This window comes from Epinephelus lanceolatus, chromosome 11 (genome assembly GCF_041903045.1).
Source record: "Epinephelus lanceolatus isolate andai-2023 chromosome 11, ASM4190304v1, whole genome shotgun sequence".
Classification (NCBI taxonomy): Eukaryota; Metazoa; Chordata; class Actinopteri; order Perciformes; family Serranidae; genus Epinephelus; species Epinephelus lanceolatus.
Window position 1 is genome coordinate 8,581,766 of NC_135744.1, and position 22,078 is coordinate 8,603,843.

The 22,078-nt window shown below is 41.2% G+C and overlaps 1 protein-coding gene across 1 annotated transcript in view; it reads right to left on the reverse strand.

The window, feature by feature from the left end:
• Nucleotides 1-631: 631 nt before the first annotated feature.
• cblb (Cbl proto-oncogene B, E3 ubiquitin protein ligase) overlaps nucleotides 632-22,078 on the reverse strand; it is a 75,084-nt gene continuing 53,637 nt past the window's right edge. Inside the window, exons 10-19 of the mRNA XM_033648339.2 lie at nucleotides 16,894-17,094; nucleotides 15,951-16,145; nucleotides 14,799-15,185; nucleotides 10,903-10,994; nucleotides 6,204-6,338; nucleotides 6,039-6,103; nucleotides 5,566-5,679; nucleotides 2,952-3,137; nucleotides 2,632-2,748; nucleotides 632-1,060 (exon numbers count right to left, since the gene is read on the reverse strand). Coding sequence (XP_033504230.1) covers nucleotides 807-1,060; nucleotides 2,632-2,748; nucleotides 2,952-3,137; nucleotides 5,566-5,679; nucleotides 6,039-6,103; nucleotides 6,204-6,338; nucleotides 10,903-10,994; nucleotides 14,799-15,185; nucleotides 15,951-16,145; nucleotides 16,894-17,094 — 1,746 coding nt within the window. The 3' untranslated portion in view covers nucleotides 632-806. The remainder of the gene's footprint in view (nucleotides 1,061-2,631; nucleotides 2,749-2,951; nucleotides 3,138-5,565; nucleotides 5,680-6,038; nucleotides 6,104-6,203; nucleotides 6,339-10,902; nucleotides 10,995-14,798; nucleotides 15,186-15,950; nucleotides 16,146-16,893; nucleotides 17,095-22,078) is intronic.

Consider the following 22,078-nt stretch of genomic DNA (forward strand, 5'->3'; position numbering starts at 1 on the left):
ATACCAAGTCCAACAAGAGTGCTCGTCTGGAGCTGTCGCACAGTTTTCTCCAGGTCTGAGGGAAACAAGTGAATCAATAAGGCATCCTCTGGCTCCATTTAACTGCTCCTGACTCACCACACCTTGTTACGACCTGCAAGTCAGCCAGACCTTGGGCAAATAATGGAGTATCCTCTAATGGGCAACACACGAAGGAAGAGCAGAGAGTGGGTGAAATAGCAGACATGTAGAGAGGAAAGTAAAAAAGGAGTTAGAGAAGAGAAACGGTGGAGTCTGGCTCCCCCCACTGGTTGTAAATAAAAATGACCCCTACACATTGGCTGTGCATGTTCGGCTAAAAAAGAGCTAGAGATGTCTTGCTCTATTGAAAGGCCCTTCAAACCTAATCAGGAGAGTGGCAGGATGTGAAAGGAACAGTAGCAGCAGTAGCAGGATCAGGCCATTAAACAGGCATACAGTCCAAGCCTGGAGACAAACAGGAGCGTTTGAAAACCAGAGGCCAGCACCGGCACAGCTCACTGTAAACAACACCAAGCCTGGTTTCTTTTTTTCACAGGTTTAAATCATTCACAGATGGTCTTTTCTCCCTTTTTTTGATTCTCTGTGTTCTACTGTGATTTGGTTTTAGCCACTTTGTTGTGCATCGTCGTCTCTGTTCGGCAACAAAAGGCAAGTGTCTTGAAATATTTCTGTTGATAACTGTAGTTACAACAGTCCCAGGCCGAGCAGAATGAAGAAGCCCTTTTAGTTCAGTTCATTCAGAGGCACAGCTTCATTGTTGTGCTCCCCTTTCACTGTCTCTAAGACTAGAGGTTCAGCCTCGGGGCCACTAAGGCAAACTCTCGCAGAATGTGTCGGGCCACGTCCACTTTGTACTGGGCAATCATCAGTGCCCGCTTCACGTCCTCGAAAGAGTAACCCTCCCCCATCAGCTTGGCAATTTTGGCGTCCACGTTCTCTGACTCTAGACTGTGGGGTTTGCTCGGCTGAATGTCCGGAGGGATCTTTCTGGGCAGTGGTTTGGGCGGCCTGGCAGGGGCCTGCAAACAGTCCATCGATACTTGGAGAAAGAAGAGGAGAGAAATCATGTCAGTGGAAAAATGCCCCTGGCACACAGGCAGAGTGTTATTGGTGGTCAAGGAGAAGCTTGTCTAAAGGCACAAACTTATATTTTATTTTTACCCCTACCCTCATTTTCAAGTGCCTTTTGTCCCTTGGAACACAGTTTCAAGGGATGGTGGTTGGAATCTTCCCCTATGAAATGGGACAAGCCTCCAATACCCTAGTACCTCATCAGTAGTCACCACACGCAACTATGGCCATAATGGCATTATTACAATAACATTTGCCTTTTTTCTGATGGAGAGAGAAAAACATGTCACGAATCATTCACAATTCGAAAATCTGCTGCAGCCCAAAAACACCATTATAAAACAGACCTCTGTAAAACTGTTGACAGGACACCTTGAGCTACGAGCAAGGTCAATTATATCATATCTATTATGAATTTTTGATCCACTGAGGTTTTATATTTGTAAAACTTTCCTCGAGCCAAGAAAAGCGATTGAAAAATCTGTGATGTCATCGCAATGTAAAGTCTATGAGCCAAGCGGGAACTTGTGGGTGGGGCAAGCAGGAGAAACATGACCGTGGACGTAAATCTTGGAAGCTAGAAACATTGTCTGGCATATGTGGCAGGCGAGAAACTCCACTGGACTGAACAGGCGCCATCTTGGGGTTACACATCTATGACTTCTACTGTACATACAGTACCCTGCCAGCCTGCACTGCTATTAGAGGAGCGATAAGTGCAACAACTTCGCTGCTGGACTTAAGTTAAATCTCGCCATCATGCCCTCTCAAACGGGGGAATGTGACATGGAAACATGTCAAAATTGGGAACTATCATATGCTTGTTATAAAAAAGCACCATGTTACATTGAAACAACATTAAACTAAGATAATATGATGGTTACTGTAATGTTAAATCTGTATTTATGAGGAAAATACCTTTATTAGTAAGTAATCACCATCTTTCATAGCTACAAAGCAGATATTGACGTATTCACTGCACAGAAGTCTTTGATGTCCTGCTCCTCAGTCTAATACCAGAGATGGTAAAATGTGGTCAGCCTGCTTCCAGGGAAACACATTAGAAGTGCTGAAACCAAGCTGATTTGAAATTCAAAGCTTCAGGCAAACTTGACATGTCTGCTCAAAGCAACATCTACTGTCAACACTTAAAAAGAACTGCTCATGCAACATGAAACACGTTGGTCATGTTGAAGAGACTCTCCGGCCCGTGAGAGCATACATGATTCTTTCAAAAGACAGGCAGGGATTTTTTTCTTTGAGAGTAACTTTTTTTTTTTTTTTACCATACTTCTTTCTTACTTGAGTTGCACAATTTCAATTTCAAAGCCTCATATTTTTTCCAGACCTTAATTCCAGAAAGGTTTTGATCTTTTTTGGTTTTATGTCCAGTCAGAATATGTAAGAAGACTGTAGTCCAAAACACAGACAGTATGCAGTTATATGTATATTGCAACTATATTTTACAATGTTATTGTTAAAGTCCACAAACCCAGACACGTGTGCATTTCGTTCACTAAGAAGGAGAAGTAACTCTACCTTGACTGGCTGGTAAATGGTCGTACTCCAGGCAGCCTCTGGAGCCTTTAACGTGTTCTGTGTGTCGTCTGACTGGAGGCAGAGGAGCAGCACTGTTCAGCATGTCAAACACCGTGTCTAGACACAGATGACATTAAGGAATTCAGGTAAAGAAGCCTATTGCTATCTGTCACACATCAAAGTAATACAGTGTGTATTTTCCACAATTCAGCAAACATAACAAACTCTTTACCCACTGCAAGAGAAAATAATCAAATTAGCATAACATTGTACAAGATGCACTATATTTATTCTAGGAGTTCAGGAGTTTGGCAGCTCACCGGGGGTTAACAGCAAGTGCTCGTGTCCAGATGAGGGCCTGTGTGGTCGTGCAGTGACAGAGGATGAGGATGTGGAGGAGTTGCAGAATGAGGACGAAGAAGAGGAGGAGAGGTCGATGAAACTGTGCCGCGCTGGTGGAGGAGGAGGCTGGGACGGAGGGCGGCTGTTGAAGGGGTCTTCTAATGCTGAAACACAACAGAAAGCGAGGACAAGACTGAGCTCTCTGCTCTGCTCTGATTCACACTTTATACTTCTTCCATGAGGAGGTGGCTGACGCTGCTATAAAGTCTAAACCATGTGCAGTCCCAGCAATGGGATTACATGCTGAAGAGCAACTGACATGCCGCCTGTTAGAGAGAAGCCAAGAGAGGATATTCTTGAGACATCAGAGGAGGAGGAGGAGGAGGAGGAGGAGGAGGAGGAGGAGGACTGGGAGAGGAGGTGCAGGAAGGCTCTGTTTCAAATACTTAGCCATGCACATTGCACACATGGATGACTCCGTAAAGGTGTTGAACTACAAAGTCTGAGTTAACAGAACCCTTAACTGGTGCTAATCAAACAATACAATACAATACAGTAATAAGCACATAATGAGTAATCAGAACAGTCAGGCAACTACAGCTATGGAGGCCCATAGGGGTCTTTAACAAAATGATAATGTAAACTTGAAAATGAAAATGTAATTCCACAATAGCAGATCATCATTCCAATAGTAACCCATGTAGCAGAGTTCACATGGTCCTCATCTGTGAAGGACTGAAGGTGCACTGTGTGATTGTAATGCTGTAAGGGACTGTTCTTTATTCACTAGAGGGGAGGGGATGGTGCAAAAAGGGGGAGGCATGTCAAATAATTTTTGAAGCACGGGGAAGGCATTGAATGTTTTTTATTTTGCCTTAGGGGAGGGGCATACAAATTTAAATAGCTGTATTTTGTATTTATTTTATCGCTGATTACACAATATATCACAATCAGAGACTGTAAAAACAGAAATTATTGTGTATTTTCAAATTTCTGATGGTCCTTGGACACATTGTGTGTGACGGACACTTCTGTCAGAAAAAAAACAGAATCAAATCTGAGCCTAAAATAGTGATATTATACCAGTATCACCTTATTCTATGTCTCATTTAAAATTTGGCCAAAAATAAACCGCTTTCACTAATTCACCAGCATGCATGAGTGAAAATCCAAGGCTTTTTTTCATACCAGGATCTTCAACTGTTGACTTTTAACTTTAAAACATCAAAGGGTAAGTTTAAAAAATCGAGCTACAGGCTACAGTGAAGCTAAAAACAGAGTTCATATGACGTTTTTCGAAACAACTTTTTATGTCGCGGCTGCAGCACACTTGGATCACTATGGATGAGATATTTTGTGGATTCAATTTTGTGTTCTTGGACGTTAGTCTGGGGTGCCGTCTGCCATTAGGTGTGCTAGCCGCTCCCCCCGCCGATCTCCGCAAGGGATGTGAGGACTCTAAAACTTCACCAGGGCCTCCATCGGCATATAGGTGAGTAGATAATGGCTGAATTTTCATTTTTGGGTGCACTATCCCTTTAAGGAAAAACATTTGTAGCTTCAGGGAGGGTCAAAATGAAATATGTAAAATAAAAATTTAAACTCCTCTGAAGAATTTAAAAGTAATCCATATACAAATAGCTATACTATTCCACAATAGCAATATCATTTTCCACGTATGTATGTTATTTGAATAAAGACGAAAATAAAATGTAATAAACCAATTTGCATTTTACATTTTGACTTAACTATTGCCTCCATACATGGAAAATGAGGTCACATTTTTATATTGCATTTTAATTTTCAAATTTCAATTAACATTTGAATATATTCCACTGTTCAGCGGGGTGCAATTTTGAAAATTAAATGTCAAACAGCTTTTTCATTTTTATTTGAATACGGTCTCAGAACGCTCATACAGGTAATGTGAAAATAAAAATGTAAATTGCATTATTGCAATGTTGTGAACATTTTTACTCAATTCATAGCTGGAAAATTATAATGTAGCTGTGGAAATACATTTTCAAATTTACGTTATCATTTCAATAAAGTCCTCTGTGACCTTCTATAATAGCTGAAGCCTACTTTTGCTTTTTGATGACAGCGTTAGAGTAACACACTGCAAATGTAGACCATGTGAACTCTGCTACATGTGTTACTATTGGAATGATGATCTGTTGAATAGATGCTGTATACTAGCTGCAGAATGTGGTTTTAATAAAATGACACTAAAGTTAATCTTATTTTGGGGTTTATGAATAGATCTTATCTTCTGATAATCTGCCTGTAATCACACTGAACTTCTCAACAGAAATTCCTGTATAAATGAAGGAGACAGATATTCTCAGCCTGTCACTTGAGATTCACTGGTAGAAGTCAAGATTGCAAGTCTGACACTGGGAGATTTTTACGTGACAAGAGTGACATTTTACAGTCAGACAGGTTTGACAACACAGGTGTGTTGCAGAGAGAAGACAGGCTCAGACAGGCTCAGACAGGCGATTAGCCAGCAGAGGGGCTGAGACAGACAGGGAGCTGAGGCTGGGCGAGGGGAGGAGGGGGTGGAGAGGTGTATCGGACGGGGGTGGCTACCTTGTGGAGGCAGCAGAATGTCATAGTCGGAGGGTATCTTGTTGGCGCTGAAGGGGCAGGGGGCAGTGTGTGGCACCCGCGGGACCAAGCCCCTGACTGACTCGGAGTGTCCACCTGAAGAACAGAAGCAGAGAGTATGTTTTTCTCAATGAATAAGACAGAATTTTGCCAATGGTTGTTATGCACTTTTACATTATTTAATATCTTCTATAAGGTTTAACATCCTTAAATGAGACAGAATTCTGGTATCAAGATAATATCCAACAGGAAACTTGAAAACAGGCTGATGTGTAATGGAAACACATGAAATTATATGATATGTTCATACAGTTTCTACAGATCATTTCTGGGCATCTTATTCACCCTGCTCATTGCAACTTCCTCTACATCAGATGAAAATGCAAATGATCTCATAGCACTGGAGATTCAGATAATTGTGATGTTAAATCCTCTCTGCTGGTTTCAGGACTCACCAGGCTCGGGTGGCTGGGACTTCTTCTCGTCGTTGGAGGGCTCTGGAGAGCCGTTCTCCAAGTGCCTGAACGAGAGGAAATCTTTTTGGTTCACAGCAGCCTAATTAAACTCTAATGGAACCATCATTGCTGTATCACCACAGTACATTGAAAGAGGGCCGGTACCTGCTGGGTACAGAGATGCAGATGGGAGCCTGGCTCAGGCAGAGGTTGGATGAAGGGATCTGGTAATCGTCCTCCGCTCTCTCCATCCCTCCCCGCTGTCGTTCTATCACAGGACTGCTGAAAGGGTTGGAAGGTCTGTAAAGAGCATTATGACAGGTCAACCTAACCTTTCCATTAGTGTCACTCATGCAGTTATTACATTCAAACTGCAATCACTACCCCATTCCCATAAAATAAAATAAAATGTTTAAACAGTGTGTGACAGCTCTATTCAGCCTTTCTGGTACTAGGTTACTTAGAGCACTTTGAACAGCGTGGTGTTGTTTCAGTTGCAATTTCTGATGAATTTTTTTTCTTTTTTCACTTCGCTCCCAAATTCATTACAAAAAAACAAAATGCACCCTGCTAAGTATGTAGTTTTGTCACAACTAATGAGAACTGGTTGTCCAAGTAGTGCATCATGCTCTCCAACTTGTAATATATCAATGAAAGTGAAAAGATTTGTCACTGTAAATAGAGCTAATAAAATGCTGATACATTTCAGCACACAAACAAATCTGAGCTGACCAAGATGACTCATATCAGACTGTACACTCAGAGCCACTTGACAGGACAGGTTTTCGCTGCTTGTGGGACAAATATTCATCACTGTCCAACACTGTATTTAGCGTGGTACTGCCATTCGCAACGTCATATGTGTGTAAGCCGATGTTTTTATCCCCGATGGAAGACTCATCTGTCAGTAGAATCAGACTTACAGGCTGCACTGTCTCTAATTAACCATATTTTAATAACCCTGCATAAGACACTTTGCGTGTGCATAACAGCACTTTCACATATCCCACAAAATGCTTGTAACCTTTTTCTGTTATTTGTTTTGTCTTTGTGCACTTTTAAGGCTAATTTTACTTTGATAAAAATGACAGAAATACAACTAACCAATTTTATTCCAAGTTTATTCTAAGTTGTATCTGCCAGTCTGCACAGTAACCTATCCTAAACCTGCTGACATCCTTTATCCTGAGTGATTAAAAGTTCACTGACACCAATTTTGGTTTAAATATGAGAGAGGGAGGCCTGTGGACTTAGGGTGTAGGGTGTAATCTCTCTCCAAGGAATATGTGAAAAAATGTGAAAAGCAGCTGAGCTCCCTCACCTTTTTCATTACTACTCAGCCACCCTGGAGCAAAATACTAAGCCATGAAGTGTAGCCTATCAGCAGAAGTGGTTGCACGTATGAAGTTGTGACTGATAATAATCAGGTTCTTTCTAGATGGATAAAAGTCCCAAAACAACACAGACAGACTTCAAACCACAGCCAAATTCATTTAGACTTCAATTTTGTGTAGTGTAATGTGAAATTATGCAGCACCACTTATCAGCTGGCTCCACCCTGCTGGCTGTGTTTACATACCTAACGTGTCACAGTACAGTGTTTTTGTGCTGCAGAGGTACAAAGTACACTAACTGTTGTGTCTTCTGTGGGAAACCATGAAACATGGGAACAATGAGGGTGCTGTCTACCATGAATGATGCAGTAATTTCTTTGGCCAATCAGTTACAAGAAGCTTCATGTCCCACTGTAACCCCTGTTACATATTAATCATGAGCATGGAAACTAAGCCAGTAGTTAGTTTACTAAATAAACATTCAGGTTCAGATCAGGCCTTTTGGGAATAAATGGTAGTCTGCAAATACATAGTGAATGGAAATACTACCTTGTGGCTGTACGCCTCCACCAGCCAGTCAAGTTGCAATTTACATTTATGTCTGTCCAGACTCATGTAATATATGTAGTGAAGACTTTAATAAAAGGTATTAAGTGTATTTTGGGGGGAAACATTGATGATTCACACACATCTTCAACCAAGCAGCACAGAAGATCTATTTAATCACCACTGTTTTAGGGATGACACCCAAGATTAGTGTCACAATTTGTTATCTAACCTCGGGCTAGGCAATACTGCCTACCAATAATATTGCGATAAATTGAAATCTCCTCTATCTGTAGAGTACTAAATACTAAACTACTAAATAAACTACTGTTACAATAAAGTTGCATAAATAAATTGATAAATAGTTAAAGAAAGTACTGTTACAATAAACTTAAATAAAGTAATGTTAATGTGTAAAGTAATATTATTATAAAGGTTAAATAAACTGTTGTAACAATAAAGCGAAAGACAGTACTGTTACAATAAAGTTCAATAAAGTATTGTTAGTAATTTTGTCGTAATCTGTGTGGGAATTCTCGAGTTACGGCTTTGTGAGGTCACAGTGACCTTTGACCATCAAATTCTAATTGGTTCATTGTTGAGTCCAAGTCCACATTTATGTTATTATTTGAAGAAATTCCCTCAAGTTGTTCCTGAGATACCACATTAATGAGAATGGGACAGAGGAACAGACTGATTGATGGAAGGATGGACAAATGGCTACAGCTGTTGCTAACACAGAGGCACAATAAAAAGTGTGTTATCCTGTGAAAATAATGAGTGTTTGCAAAATGCATATGTGCATGTCAGCTGCAGCCATTTGTCTAAGGCAAGGCTGTGTATATCACTCTAACAACCTCACAATATTTAACAACACTAAATAGTTTTCAGCCGAGCCAGAGCTTCCCCTCTCAGCTCAAGCTTCATCAGAAGTGACAGCTCTATCCCCTGCCTCCACTACAGCAGCCCGATAAACAGAAATACCTAATCTAATTCTGGCTGCAGCTAAAAGGCTATTAGACATCCAGCCATCATTTTTCAAAGCTGTTTCTAACCAGGACTTTTCCCTAAGGCTAAAAGACCTCACTGGTTGACGGTCCCTGAGTCTGAAACCACAGAGAAAAAACAGAAGAAGGTTCAGGAGATGAAACTTTAGACTGAAAGGAAAGACTAAACAACTGACTAGTGTTAAACTGAATGTTACTCAAATCTAAAACAGGTGTCCAATTTTGTTACAGCTTTCACCAAAGTTTGCTTTAAGACTGCAGATCACTCAGCTATTTTGTTCTATTCCCATGTTGGTCTGCACAGTTCTGCAGTCAAATAACTTTGTGGGTTTAATATTGGAAATTAGATATTAGGGATGTACCCGCATGCACATTAGGAGGAGGAGGCGTCATGTGCGGGAATGGCGAGACAAAAAAGCCTTGTGTGGCAGCTGAGCTCCCTTCAAATCTACGCAAATTATATATCAACATGAAACTTAGAACATGCAGTTTTCTGGTGTATTAACTGGCTCCGTTTAAAATACTCAACAACCAACAGATAATTTTACCTTGTATTTTTGTATTTCAGTCAATGTTCATCCATTTAAGATGTATCATGAGTTTTGACTTAGCACCCACTGACACACTTCCTCCTATAGATTTCCTCATTCATTTATTTCAAGAATTATTTTGTACATATGTAGGCATTTTTCTTATTTATTTCATATTAGGGATGCACGATAATATCGGTACGTCATCGCTATCAGCTGATATTGGCTTTACAATGAAATATCGGTATCGGCCAACATGCTTTTTCGTAATTTGCACAATGAATGATTATATACATTGCAGTATGTAATTAAGTATTGTATTTCATGTCTCCATCTGCTGGTGAGCCTTCACAATAAGAGAATGCATGCATAATATGATGTTAATTCCACTACAGCAGAGACTTGATGATCAGTAAAATTAGGAAGGGAAAAAAGACATAGTATTGGATATATCTATTGTCGATATCGGTAACAGTTATCGGCCAAATGATTTGTTACACATCGGCATATCGGCAAAATATCCAATATCATTTCATAGGGATATTTATAGAGATAAAGTCAGAGAGGCCAGACTGAGATGGTTTGGACATGTTAAGAGGAGGGATAGTGGTACATCGGTAGAAGGATGCTGAGGTTGGGACTGCCAGGCAAGAGGCCTAGAGGAAGGCCAAAGAGGAGATTTATGGATGTAGTGAAAGAGGACATGAAGTCAGTGGTGTGAGACAAGAGGATGCAGAGGATAGGGTTAGATGGAGGCAGATGATTCGCTGTGGCGACCCCTAAAGGGATCAGCCAGAAGAAGAAGAAGGGATATTTATTTATGTACTTATTTGTTTTATACTGACTTAAATGGCATTTCATAGTGTTTGGGTTCAGAGAGTTCATAAAACTTTGTTTAGTTAACAATAAAAAAATATTAATTATATGGCATTATTAAATCAAGCTGATGCTTTAAAGGCGAAACAATGTCATTGACAGTAAATATTAGTTTAGAAAATACAACACTTGACAATTTAACGTGACTTCTGATATAAATCACACCCACTTCTTCCTTCTATTCAAATACAAACACAGACAGATAATTCCCGTGGTTGAACAGATACCAACACAGATAATAATGTCTCTGTGCATCTCTATTAGATATACCAGCATGTCTCATCTCTATGATTTACACAGACATGCATTTTGATACACTGGTTTTCGATACGGCCTACAAACAAGTTCACTGGGAACTCGCTGGCTGCAGAGACGTACCACTGCATGGATACAGAGAACAAACATGCCTCTAAACTTCTCTGCCCATATTAATACAAATGTGTTGATATCATTTCACAACTTTCATAGGATACTTCCAGGGAAACTCATATCTCGCTGGATAAATAGTCCCATTGTGTGTGTGTGTGTGTGTGTGTGTGTGTGTGTGTGTGTGTCTATGTATAATACTCACTTGTGGCTACAGGCAAGCGAGGACTGCGTTGGCGAGTGCCGTGAGGGAAGGATGTCATACTCATCGCTGACTTGCACACCATTAGAGAAGGGCTGAACACAAGAGAAGGAGGAGAATTATAAACACAAAGGAACAGCTGAAAGCTTAATGTTGGCTGAACTTGATGAACTAAAATAAACTTTAATACAGTAGATTCTGCTTCTCATGTTCCTCCCTGATTCTGTCGTAGGAGGAAGGCAGTTTAGTCCTCGCCACTTATCAAACACATCCAGGACACATGAAGGCTGACACAGCAAGTCTGCAGAAAACTAATATGTCCCTCACCTACTGGAGCTTTCAAGAAACTTACTAGCATTGCTGTGCAAATTACTTGTTTGAATCAAACCTGATACATTTCAAACTAAGGGTGCTTTCTGCAATCATCAGCTGGCAGGGCTGTGAACAATATAATTTACTTTCTGACATCTGTTTTTATCTTTTATCACAACATGACAAAACACTACATAGACAATGTCACATTAAAGCAGTGCTGCTGAGAGGAAATGCAACGCAGCTCCTCTGTGACTAAGATTTGCATTGATCCTGTGCCAACAATAATCTACATTCACAGGACGGCATGACCTGTGAATCTTCTGCCTGATTTGCCAGCATGTAGTAAAGTGAGTAACTCTCCAGATCTGCAAAGACACATAAAGATGCTGTGGGAGAAGCATTTCAGCCTGTGGTACTGTCTTCATGTTTTAGGCCACATCATTGGACAGTTCTGAAACTCCTCATGCAGATTTGACCTTCAGTAACACTAGCTGAGAAAAATATTCCATACACAAAGCGCACCTGTCTTTGAAATCAAAGCAGCTCTATATGGAAGACAAAAAGTATGCAAATAACTGCATGAACTTCCTGAATATTACCAAAAGTGACAATGCTCTCCACAGGCGACAGACTGGAGGCACTTTCTGATCAAAGAGTGTCTCTAGAGGGAGAGTGAGTGATTGGCTGAGTGTGTGTGTGTGTGTGTGTGTGTGTGTGCATGAGTGTGTACTGCACACTAAGCTTTTAAAAGATAAAGTGTCGAGAATGTACAAATTATGCGGATGCTCAGCAGCACTCTGGTTTCCACTCTGGTGAATGTTGAGGCAGCCTCTGTAGGATCTGATTGGTTGTATTTGAACGGTCAGACTGAGTTTCAGTTAAATCAGGGATTTCATTATTTAGCATAGATTATCATATTTACATTCCATCTAACACACTTCAAGTGTGTATTTACACATCAGAAGAATGGCGGAGCAGCTTACAGTAAGAGTCTTGCGCCTGCTACATGTCTTATCTACAAAGTGACTGTGAGAAAAAGCTTCTGTTCTTACTTCTGGTTTCATGTCTTTGACATTCAGGGTGGTAAACTGTACGCATGAGTAATTAAATCAGGAATCACATCTCCCTCATGAATAAAAACAACACAAAACAAGTGAACTCAAATTCTATGTATGACACATTACAGAAACGTACGCATCTATGAATAATGCATATTCAAATTATGGGCACCAGGACATCCACATGATGGCATAAACAATACTAACCTACATCTGTAAGAGGTGAGGGAGATACTGTGTTTCCCTGATCCAACACTGAGTTAATGTATGTTATTAGATGCTTTTGGAAATCTAAATCAGTCTGAGTGACCTTTCCAAAATAAACAGGTTATTATTTAGCATGCTAGTAAGCTGTGGGGATAACCTTTGGTTCTGTTTGTCCCACTAATACCCTCTCCATGGGACACCTGGTCGAGAAGGATCAATGTGTTGAAAGTTGTAAAATAAACTCATAATCAACATGGGTGGGGCTGAAAGCAAATGGCACCCAAAACCTATTAGCCCACCCCTTCCTTTATACTATGTCTTCAGTTTCTCTGTAGAGACTGTGACACTGAAAACACATTTTACCAACTGGACTGGACTTCTCTCTGCTTCTTAAAACTGCTTCTTACTCGGTCTCATGTATTTGCTGTGTTCAAGTCCAAAGAAGATGATATCATTGGCCCCTCACTGAAACAAGACCTTACCAGACAAAGCACTTACAATTTGTCTTTTGTTGACCCATTCACAAACACATTCATACAACAATGGTGGTGGAGCTGCCATGCAAGACGCTGGCCTGCCTTAAAAACTTGGGATTCTGTGTCTTCCTCAAGGACACTCCGACATGCATAAAGGAGGAGGATCGAACCGCCAAACTTGTGATTAAAGGATGACCTGCTCCAGCTCCTGAATCACAGCAATACGTACTGATCACCTTAGTTTTAGTTTAGCAGTTAGTTTACAAAAAAGTAAACATACTGAAACGTTTTATATTAACAGGAAAGATACAATTGTAATGAAGCAACATCTACACATGCACAGATGCTTGTCACACAAACTGCAACGTTGGTGTGAATGTACATTAAAGGGGCTCCATGTGAAATTCAAAGCATATGAGTTGTCCGTGCACTGTTCTCGACATGGAGGTGGCTGAGCCAGTGGCTAGCAGCTAACAGTGCTAACTCCATAAACAGTGCTAAACAACAACAAAAGTGCTGACAGAGCTAACAGTGTTAACCAGGGGGGAACTGGACGGTGGGGGCTACGCTTCTGTGATGACCCTGTCCTGATCAGCGATATGAGCGCAGTACAGAGTGGCAATGACGAGCTAGTCAGTGTGATACACACATGCACCAACATGCATGTGCGTCTGGACCAGCTTACCAGCTGACCAGCTCAAGACACACAGAGGGAGGATGACTTCATTCTCTGCTCAGGACGCCATTACTCCATTATATCCTTACTTAGCAAATAGTGATTTGCTGCGATATCAATGCTCTGGAGGTTACATATCGGACCTTTTCTCTTCTAAATTAGACATACAAATGTTTTTGCAAGGGTGTTTTTTTTCTGGTGTGTTCACAAAGCTGTTTTACCACTGTCTACAATGTTTTCCAACTGTGAGTAGCTCTTCAATTTCCTTTGAGCACTGCACTGTGCATCAACAACCCATTAAAAAAACAAGGGTTTTTTAGTATGCATACAGACTTCTTTGAGTATACTTCTCACTTTTTCAGTGTGAGCACAAAAATGAAAACCTATTTGGATTTAGTATGTAGTTGAATATATTATGGAATACATAGTAAATGTGTACAGCCATGCTAGCAGCTCTGTAGGGCTGCATTGCTCATTGTTACAATGGCCAAACAATGAGATGGATAAAACAAAGTATTGGACAAACAGAAATTTTGACCTGCTGGTGGAGCGAAATGAAAAGTTCTCCAAGACAATGAATGACTCCACCAAACTGCATGACACTCCATCCAATAATTGGTGTAATGTTTGCCATGTTCGCCGTCTTAGTTCAGTAAGTTTGCAGAAAGTCAATCAATCAATAAATCAATTTTATTTATAAAGCCCAATATCACAAATCACAGTTTGCCTCACAGGGCTTTACAGCAGTCCAGCTGAGATGGGTGTGTCATTGGTTTTGCAGGTATTTGGTCATAAACCAAAGTCATGGACAACTTAAAAGGTTGGCCTAATGATGGCGCTAGATTAAAAGCCAGAGGTTCACCAAACTTATCCCTTTTCATCATGAGGGGAACCTGAATGTCATTACAATTACTACATAATTTCATTACAATCCATCCAACTGCTGTTGAGACATTTCATTTTGTACCACAAGTGGCACTAGAGGAAAAGGCAAAGAATAACCAAGGACATTGGGATTCTCAGAACCCTGAATGTCTGAGCAAAATTTCATGGTCATAGATTTCTTTGTGCTTATTGAGAAAACAAAAGAAAGAAAATAAAGAAACAGTTTTTTCTACTTGTCATATATAAACATCTTAAATGTTCGAACTGATACCTCAGCCCTACCTTGGAGCTCTCTGAGGTTCCTGCTCCCTCCATTCTGTGATGTAACCTCCCAAATCCAGCTGATGGACAACTGAGCGGTCTTCCGTTAAGGTGAGAGGGGCCGCTGGGTTCCAGCTGGAGCGGGTGCTCCGATCCAGTCCTGTGGGCATCTGCAAAGTGGCTGTCTTTGGGACATCGTGTCTCAGGGGGCATCTGGGAGTCTGACAGCGTGCCAGTAGAAGATGAGATGGAAGAAGATAAGGAGGAGGAACCTGGGAGCCAAGAGTGACGCGACTCTGGGGGGATGGGAGGGGGACGCTCAGGAGGAGGCGGTGGAGGTGGGTCCCTCTGAGGAGGAGGCGGGGCTGGGAGAGGCTTGTCCTGTTTCCTGGACATGCCTGGTGATGACTAGAGAGGAAAGAGACATGGTATTTTCACTGAAATGATAAGAGACATTCAAAATAATGCTATACAAATTTCTAAATGACACCACGGTTAATGTTTTACTGTTGTTTTTATGTAAGTATTTTGTGGAAACTTCCTGTAAGAAATAAAGAGACTTTATGCAAAGATACTCTAGTTTTTGGCATTCAGTATGGTCACACAGCCCAGTCGCCAGAAGAAAATGTTGGCATTGTACATTTCTGCAAATCACAGATACATTACATTTGCACATTTCATTCATATCAAATCAGCGTTTTTCAAGTGACATAGTATATGAGCTGACTTTGTCATCAGGAGGTGGAGAGCATGATGAATGGTGGGACACCTTGGCGCAAATGACTCTGAAATGTGTCAAGGTTGTAAAGAACACACTTTATTTTACAACAAATTTCAGGCACAGAGATTTTATTTTGAAGTGCTGTTTCCTGCAGTAGAATGAGTGACAATGGACAGCTACTTGACAGAGACAGCAAACTAGCTCAACAACATGGTCAAACGAAATTATGATGCTAAGTGTATTAAACTGTGTGGACCTTAAACTAAATAGTAAGGAGAAATCTGGACCCTGGGGCTGGACTGGTTGGGAACCACTGCTTTGAAGACCTGTCTAAATTTTATTTTAAAATAAAATTATCATGTGACAGCCCACTGACACTTGACTTTGGTGATTATGTGCAGGAAATACAGGCAACCTATTTTTCTTTATATGTGGGGAACTGTGTGACTGACCTTCGGGGAGCCGGTGGGACTGGCAGACGGGGAACGGATGGCACCCTTCTGGATGAGGTCGAGTCGTGGCGGGACTGGGGGAAGGCCGAGGTGCTGGACACAGTGGCTGGTGTCTCCACCCTGGACTTTTCTGTGTTGGCTGACAGGTGAAGAGCTGGGAGACACCATGGGCGAGTTCTGACGCTCTGCACAGTGCTGATAGAAAAGTAAATAATCTGTTAAAGGGCTGTTCAGTCATTTATGACCAGCTGTGGTGCAGTGTTGTAAGAGAGTTAACCATCTGTTCATATTTATTAAACTGCTAAAAGTAAAATTCTGGACCAAGTGAAAGATAAAAGTAGAAAATCTTTACCTTAACCCTAAAAATTAAAAATGTAATATAATGCCTTTAAATTTAAGAGAGCTTGAGAGACATTGTAAGGGCAGATCATAGATGACTTTAGTAGGGAAACAGAGATGAGGACACACCATTTAATACACGTTCTGGACTGATTGTACAAAATGATCATTGATCATCAAAAATAATGTGTCAGTTTAAGCAATATGTGTGTGCAGTAGTTTTAACAGACTATTTGCATTTGATCTTAACATGTAATAGGATGTTACTACTTTCTTTGCAGTTATCAGGGCTGCGAAAAACAAAAATATACACGACAGTGGTTTTGTTTGGAATCACTTTTCATGCACCTTTACTGTCTGCTCTTGTCATTGTGCTCCTAAATTCTCATATTTTTTCTCTGATGCACCTCGTCTACTAAAAATTCCTCCAGTTAACCTTTCTTTTTGTTAGTATTTCAGCAAAATTGATATTGGCGGATACCGATGACGTGCCACTTTTATTGTGCATCCCTAACTAAAAGAAAAGAATAATCTGATTTTGTGAAGCCCTTTTACCTACCACCAATCAACAGATCAACTACCAGCTGGTTCTGCAGGTCTTTACCTTCCTGATGTTGGCCAGTCCATTCATCACCAGGCAGTCCTCTCTGTCTTCCTCATCATCCAGCTCCAGCATGGGACAGCTGTGTTGGTCTAGGAAAAAGCACTTGTTGCCCTCATTCCTTGGGTCAAAGGGATCAACAATGATGGGCTCTGTGCCTTTGATCTCACAACGACAGAATGGACAACCCTGACCATCCGATTCCTGGAACAGATAAGAGAAAGGGTTTGCATGATTTGTCATGCAAACACACACACCAACATACACAAGCTTTAGTATGGCAGGGACATTTGTAACCCTACAGACGTTTCAAGATCTAACAATCTGATGAGCATGGCTTTGTTGCTGCTGTGTTTTGGGAACATGAGGAATCACTTGGGCTGTGGAACAGGAAGGCTTGTTTCTGCACACAGCTGGGATACACATGGTTAAGGTTATGTGCTGCACTACTGCCCTATATCTTACTCGCATTTCCCTCATTCATGCAAGGATTCTGGCAAAGTCAACCGGACACATGTTTGCGTAGATCCTCTCCAGGGAAAACTGTTTTGCGACTTTACAACATTCATTGGCCACATGTACATATTCCACATGGCTGCCTCTGTCAAACAGGGGTCATAAATAATAGGATAAAAGAGGTTTCGGTTTTCAGTGCATCTCTCGCCATTGACTCAGGGGCTACAATCAAAGGCACACAATATTTACAGAGAACAAAGCTGCATTTGTGGTGGCCATATGGTTGGGGACTTGGCGGTGGACGCACCAAATGCATGTTTGAAATTGAATCCTAATTAGAGTGGGTGGAGAAGGGAAGGAGTGGGAGGCTGAAAGGAAGGGAACCCAGACAGGGGAGGAGATGGTGTGATGGTCGGAGACACTGAGGAAACTGTTGAGCGACAGACGCGACTTAAGTGACAAACTAAAACAAACTGCTCCTGAACCTCTGTCATGATGAAGGGGAAAAACCTGTCCAGCTTTACATCAACTCTGAGCTATGCAGAAAATAGCCCTTTTGTTCAAAAACAAGCTGTTGGTATACTCAAGCTTCCCACATTAATTTAGTGACTTGCAGATGTCTTGACACCGAGGTTAAAAGTGGGCAGCACTGGTTATGGAGTAAAGCTTTTTTAAATGTCTAGTTTAAATATAACCATCGTTTCAACAGCATTTGAATTGACCGAACTTTAATGGGTAGTCAATTAAGTAGCCCACTAATGTATGTAACTTTGACATCTAAACACATGCATTTATTGATTTCTTTAGGATCACTTTTTCATAACACTAGAAACAGTACTGACATACTGCATTATCCTTTATAAAGTTGATATTTTGATGCATGTTTGCTAATAGCTGCCTTTTCACACATCTGGTAAACTAAGTTTGAGCAACATTAACATATATTTAGAGTCATGTGTCTGGCCACCTGTGATATTCACTCTCTTTTTTGCTCCGGTTTGGTCTCCACCGTCTCCTGATCATAAAATGTGGCTCTTTAGCTGCAGCGTGCTTAAGCAACTCGCTGACAAACATATGCTGATGAGAGCAGTGAGAATGAACCAGAACAGTAAAGCTGTGAGCCATAATACCAAAACAATGTACTCAAAGATGCTAAAATGTTAAACAGAGCTAGGGGGCACTGCAGAATCAGGTGATTATTCTCTGCAGGTTTGTCACTATGAGTGACACATTTTACAATATACAGTGGCAGCCATTTAAAGTAGTCAGCTGAGCCCTGACAGGGTTTGGGCTTATTTACAGCCGATGTCCGCTAGGAATCAATGACATACAGTATAAAATAAGCACCCACCAACTGTACCACAGCGCAGAGGAAAGAGTGTATGTATGGACAAGAGTAGGGTCGGGTATCATTCACATTTGAACCAATGGCGGTGCCGGTTCCAGTACCTGGAATTCCTTAAGGGTACCCAGCAGTACCTTTTTTCAATACTCTACTTCCTCTGTAATAACAACAAAAAAAATGTAACAAGCTGCAGGGGTTAACTAAAAACACAATTCTGCTCCCCCTTTTTTTGTTGGGCAGCATTAGATCAGTCCATAGGAACTTGGAAACCGGAGGGTCGCTGGTTCAAGTCCCCATATGGACCAAGTATAGAGCATGGACTGGTAGCTGGAGAAGTACCAGTTTGCCTCCTGGGCACTGCCATGGTACTGAACCCCCCACCTGCTTGGCGCACCTGTCCAAGGCAGCCCCCTCACTCTGACATCTCTTCATTCAATGATTGTTTGTGCATGTGCGTGTATATGACAACAGAATGAAAAAAAATTGAATTTCCCCTCTGGGATTAATAAAGTATAACTTCTCTTTCTAAAACATGGAGCTAATGTTGTGTCTCTGTCTGTCTGCTTGTCTGTGCATATTTGTCTGTGTTCGTGTGTGTGTCTGCTCATCTAGCAGTGATAACAGACTATTACTAAAATGATATAGAAAAAGAAAATACTCTGAATGCAAAAGCTATCACAACAGATCGGTGCTGCAGCAAGAGTTTTGGCTTGCTGTCAAACCGACTGAATGGCTGAATGAGTGGCTGTGCAAATCTGTGACCGGCTTTCCAGCTTTGGGGTGCCTCTGCCTCCCATCTAAAGTTGAGCCCAGCAGCTCCACAAAGCTTCACTATCAACCTCAGAGTTCCGTGGCTGACTTCCAGGCTTCGGGGCACTTCGCGGCACTTTCACCTCTTATCTAAACCTGGTGTTCTCACCCAGATGCACTCTCAGGTACCGACATTTCACACTGATGAATTTAACGTGAATTGGTACACAGTAGTAGTGACAGCATCATCTCACAGATTTCTGGAAAGAGACATTACTGTTGAGTTTTTCAAATGGATTTTTTCAATGTTTTGAGCACTGCAAGCTGAGCACCATCTTGTTCCATTATATTGGAGAGAAAGCAGACGCCTCTACGGCTGATATCTCCAACACTGGGCAACTTACACCAAAACAATCTAGATTGATAAACAGCACTACAGGTAATAGGAAATATATGTATTTTTGATTTTGGAATGAAGTGTCCCTTCATAAGGAATAAATAAATTACAGCAGCTTTCAACATCATCCACATTTTTGGTTGGGTTAAGCAGTTTTTGTCCATATGTCCAGATCTCTTTGACCTGAAAGTCACCAAGGCTCTGTTTGCATCAGTCTGAACGATGTTGACTTTCGTGGAAAGACCTAGTTACCACTTTCCAATGCTCTTGATCCAGTCATTAGATGGATACACAACCCTCATCATCTAATGGAACCTACAGTCTGCTAAATAAGAGAGAGAGAAAAGCCCCTGTGAATCACTCAGTAATTCCTCACTACATTGATTCAGGAAAAAAATAATAGCAAGAACAAGGGAACCCTCTCATGTGCCCCCATACTCTGCAGAGATCAAAAAGGGTCATTATAAAGAACAGGATGTAGAATTACATCAGCCAACTGTGGGTGTCTGATCCACCCCAGCTGACTAATATACAGAGTGAGAGGACCGATAGGGAACCACCACTGAGTCAATGACCTGAAAGGACCACTGCTGGATTACTCACTGTCACAGGGTAGGAGGGTTCCCTCTCTCTCTGACTCACTGTTTCATTAATGTGGCGGAAAATACTTCATTACTGAAGCACACACATATGTTCACACACGCAGTGACACACGTCAGTCAGTCATTCAGTGACTGAGGTTGTAGAGGAGGCGGGGTCACAACGAGTTGTCATAACAGGAAGTATGACAAACAAGCACTGTTAATGTGGGTGCTGTTGGGTCCCACTGTTTACAGAGCAGAGGACTGAGCTCTGGAAAGACTGCGCTCATTTGCTTAACCTACAGCTGTGTTCATACTGAAAAAGGTTTCCAGCTCCGTAGGCATGAAAATGAACTTCTTAAGAACAAACCAAACACTTGTGTGCACTCCAAAAGCTGCTCAAATGCTGGAATCAGGGTTTTCCAAGACCTTTTACGTCAAGGACCGTTGAACTTACACTCTGTGAAGCACAGATCTATGTTTAGTAAATGCTTTCATTATTTCTTTGTTACAATAACTGTGACCAAAAATATTTGATCTGGGGGCAGATAACCCCAAAAAGAAGTTGTGGTATAATTTGACTTTTAAGCTTGTTTGTTTTTTTTGAAGATTAATGAAAAGTCTACAAAAACACTACAGAGGATGACTTCCTGTGAGGGTAAGCACAGGCTGACTGCGTTACCACAGCAGCTACTGACGAGCCTTTAGTTCTTATCATGTTTGCAGTTTCACCAAAAGACACTTTCATCTTTACTTTGGTGAGCAAAACATAAAAAGCAATGGATTTGAATATGTTTTCATGGTATAAAATGTGTTTCATTGTTTGTTCATTTAGACACCCACCCCTGACTAATGCAATGCAAACAAAAAGCTCATGATAAATGGAAAGTATTCTAGCCCTGACTGACTGAAAAACAAAGTGCACTCAGCCCCGTGTATAAAACCTTGACTCATTGTCCTCTGAATCATCTTCCATGTCCTCCCTCGCAAAAGCTCCACTGCCAAAGTAGATGTTTGAAAAGCAGCGTTGTGATATGGTGTGCTTGTGTAAAAAATACAGAATGCATAATACAAAAATATAAATAATGCAAGATTTGCTGTTGGTCTCTACTTGAAACCATTCCAGTTAGAAAACAGAAGGAGTCCAGTGATAGGTTTCTCTTGTAGAAAGTTTCCAAATATATTCAACACCAATCAAAAAATATCCTAATTTGTCTGCTGACTAAAAGTCTTTGATATGAACCCCTCTGAGAATTACAACAAATGTACTCTCCACCAACTCAAAATAACCTTGATACAGAATTGTCATTGCAAGTCAGGCTTTTGGGCTTATGTCCAGGACTGCAGGGAGAATGTGTATGTGTGTGTGTGTGTGTGTGTGTGTGTGTCTGCCAGAGATCAATAACATCAGAGTCAGTGCAGACCTCGTACATGTCTGGAGAGCCACCTCTCTGTGACTGCAACACAGATGTCCCACACAAAGGAGAGAGGCAGGGGGAGTCTTTGGACTCGATGCTAATGACTCATTAGGGGAAGGTAATTACAAACACACTTTGCTGGCACAGCTTCTGAGTGCACAAGCACAATGAACGCAGCGGTGCAGGACAGTGTGCTGTGGGATGCAAACATTACAAAAAAATAGCACACAGCAGGAAGCAG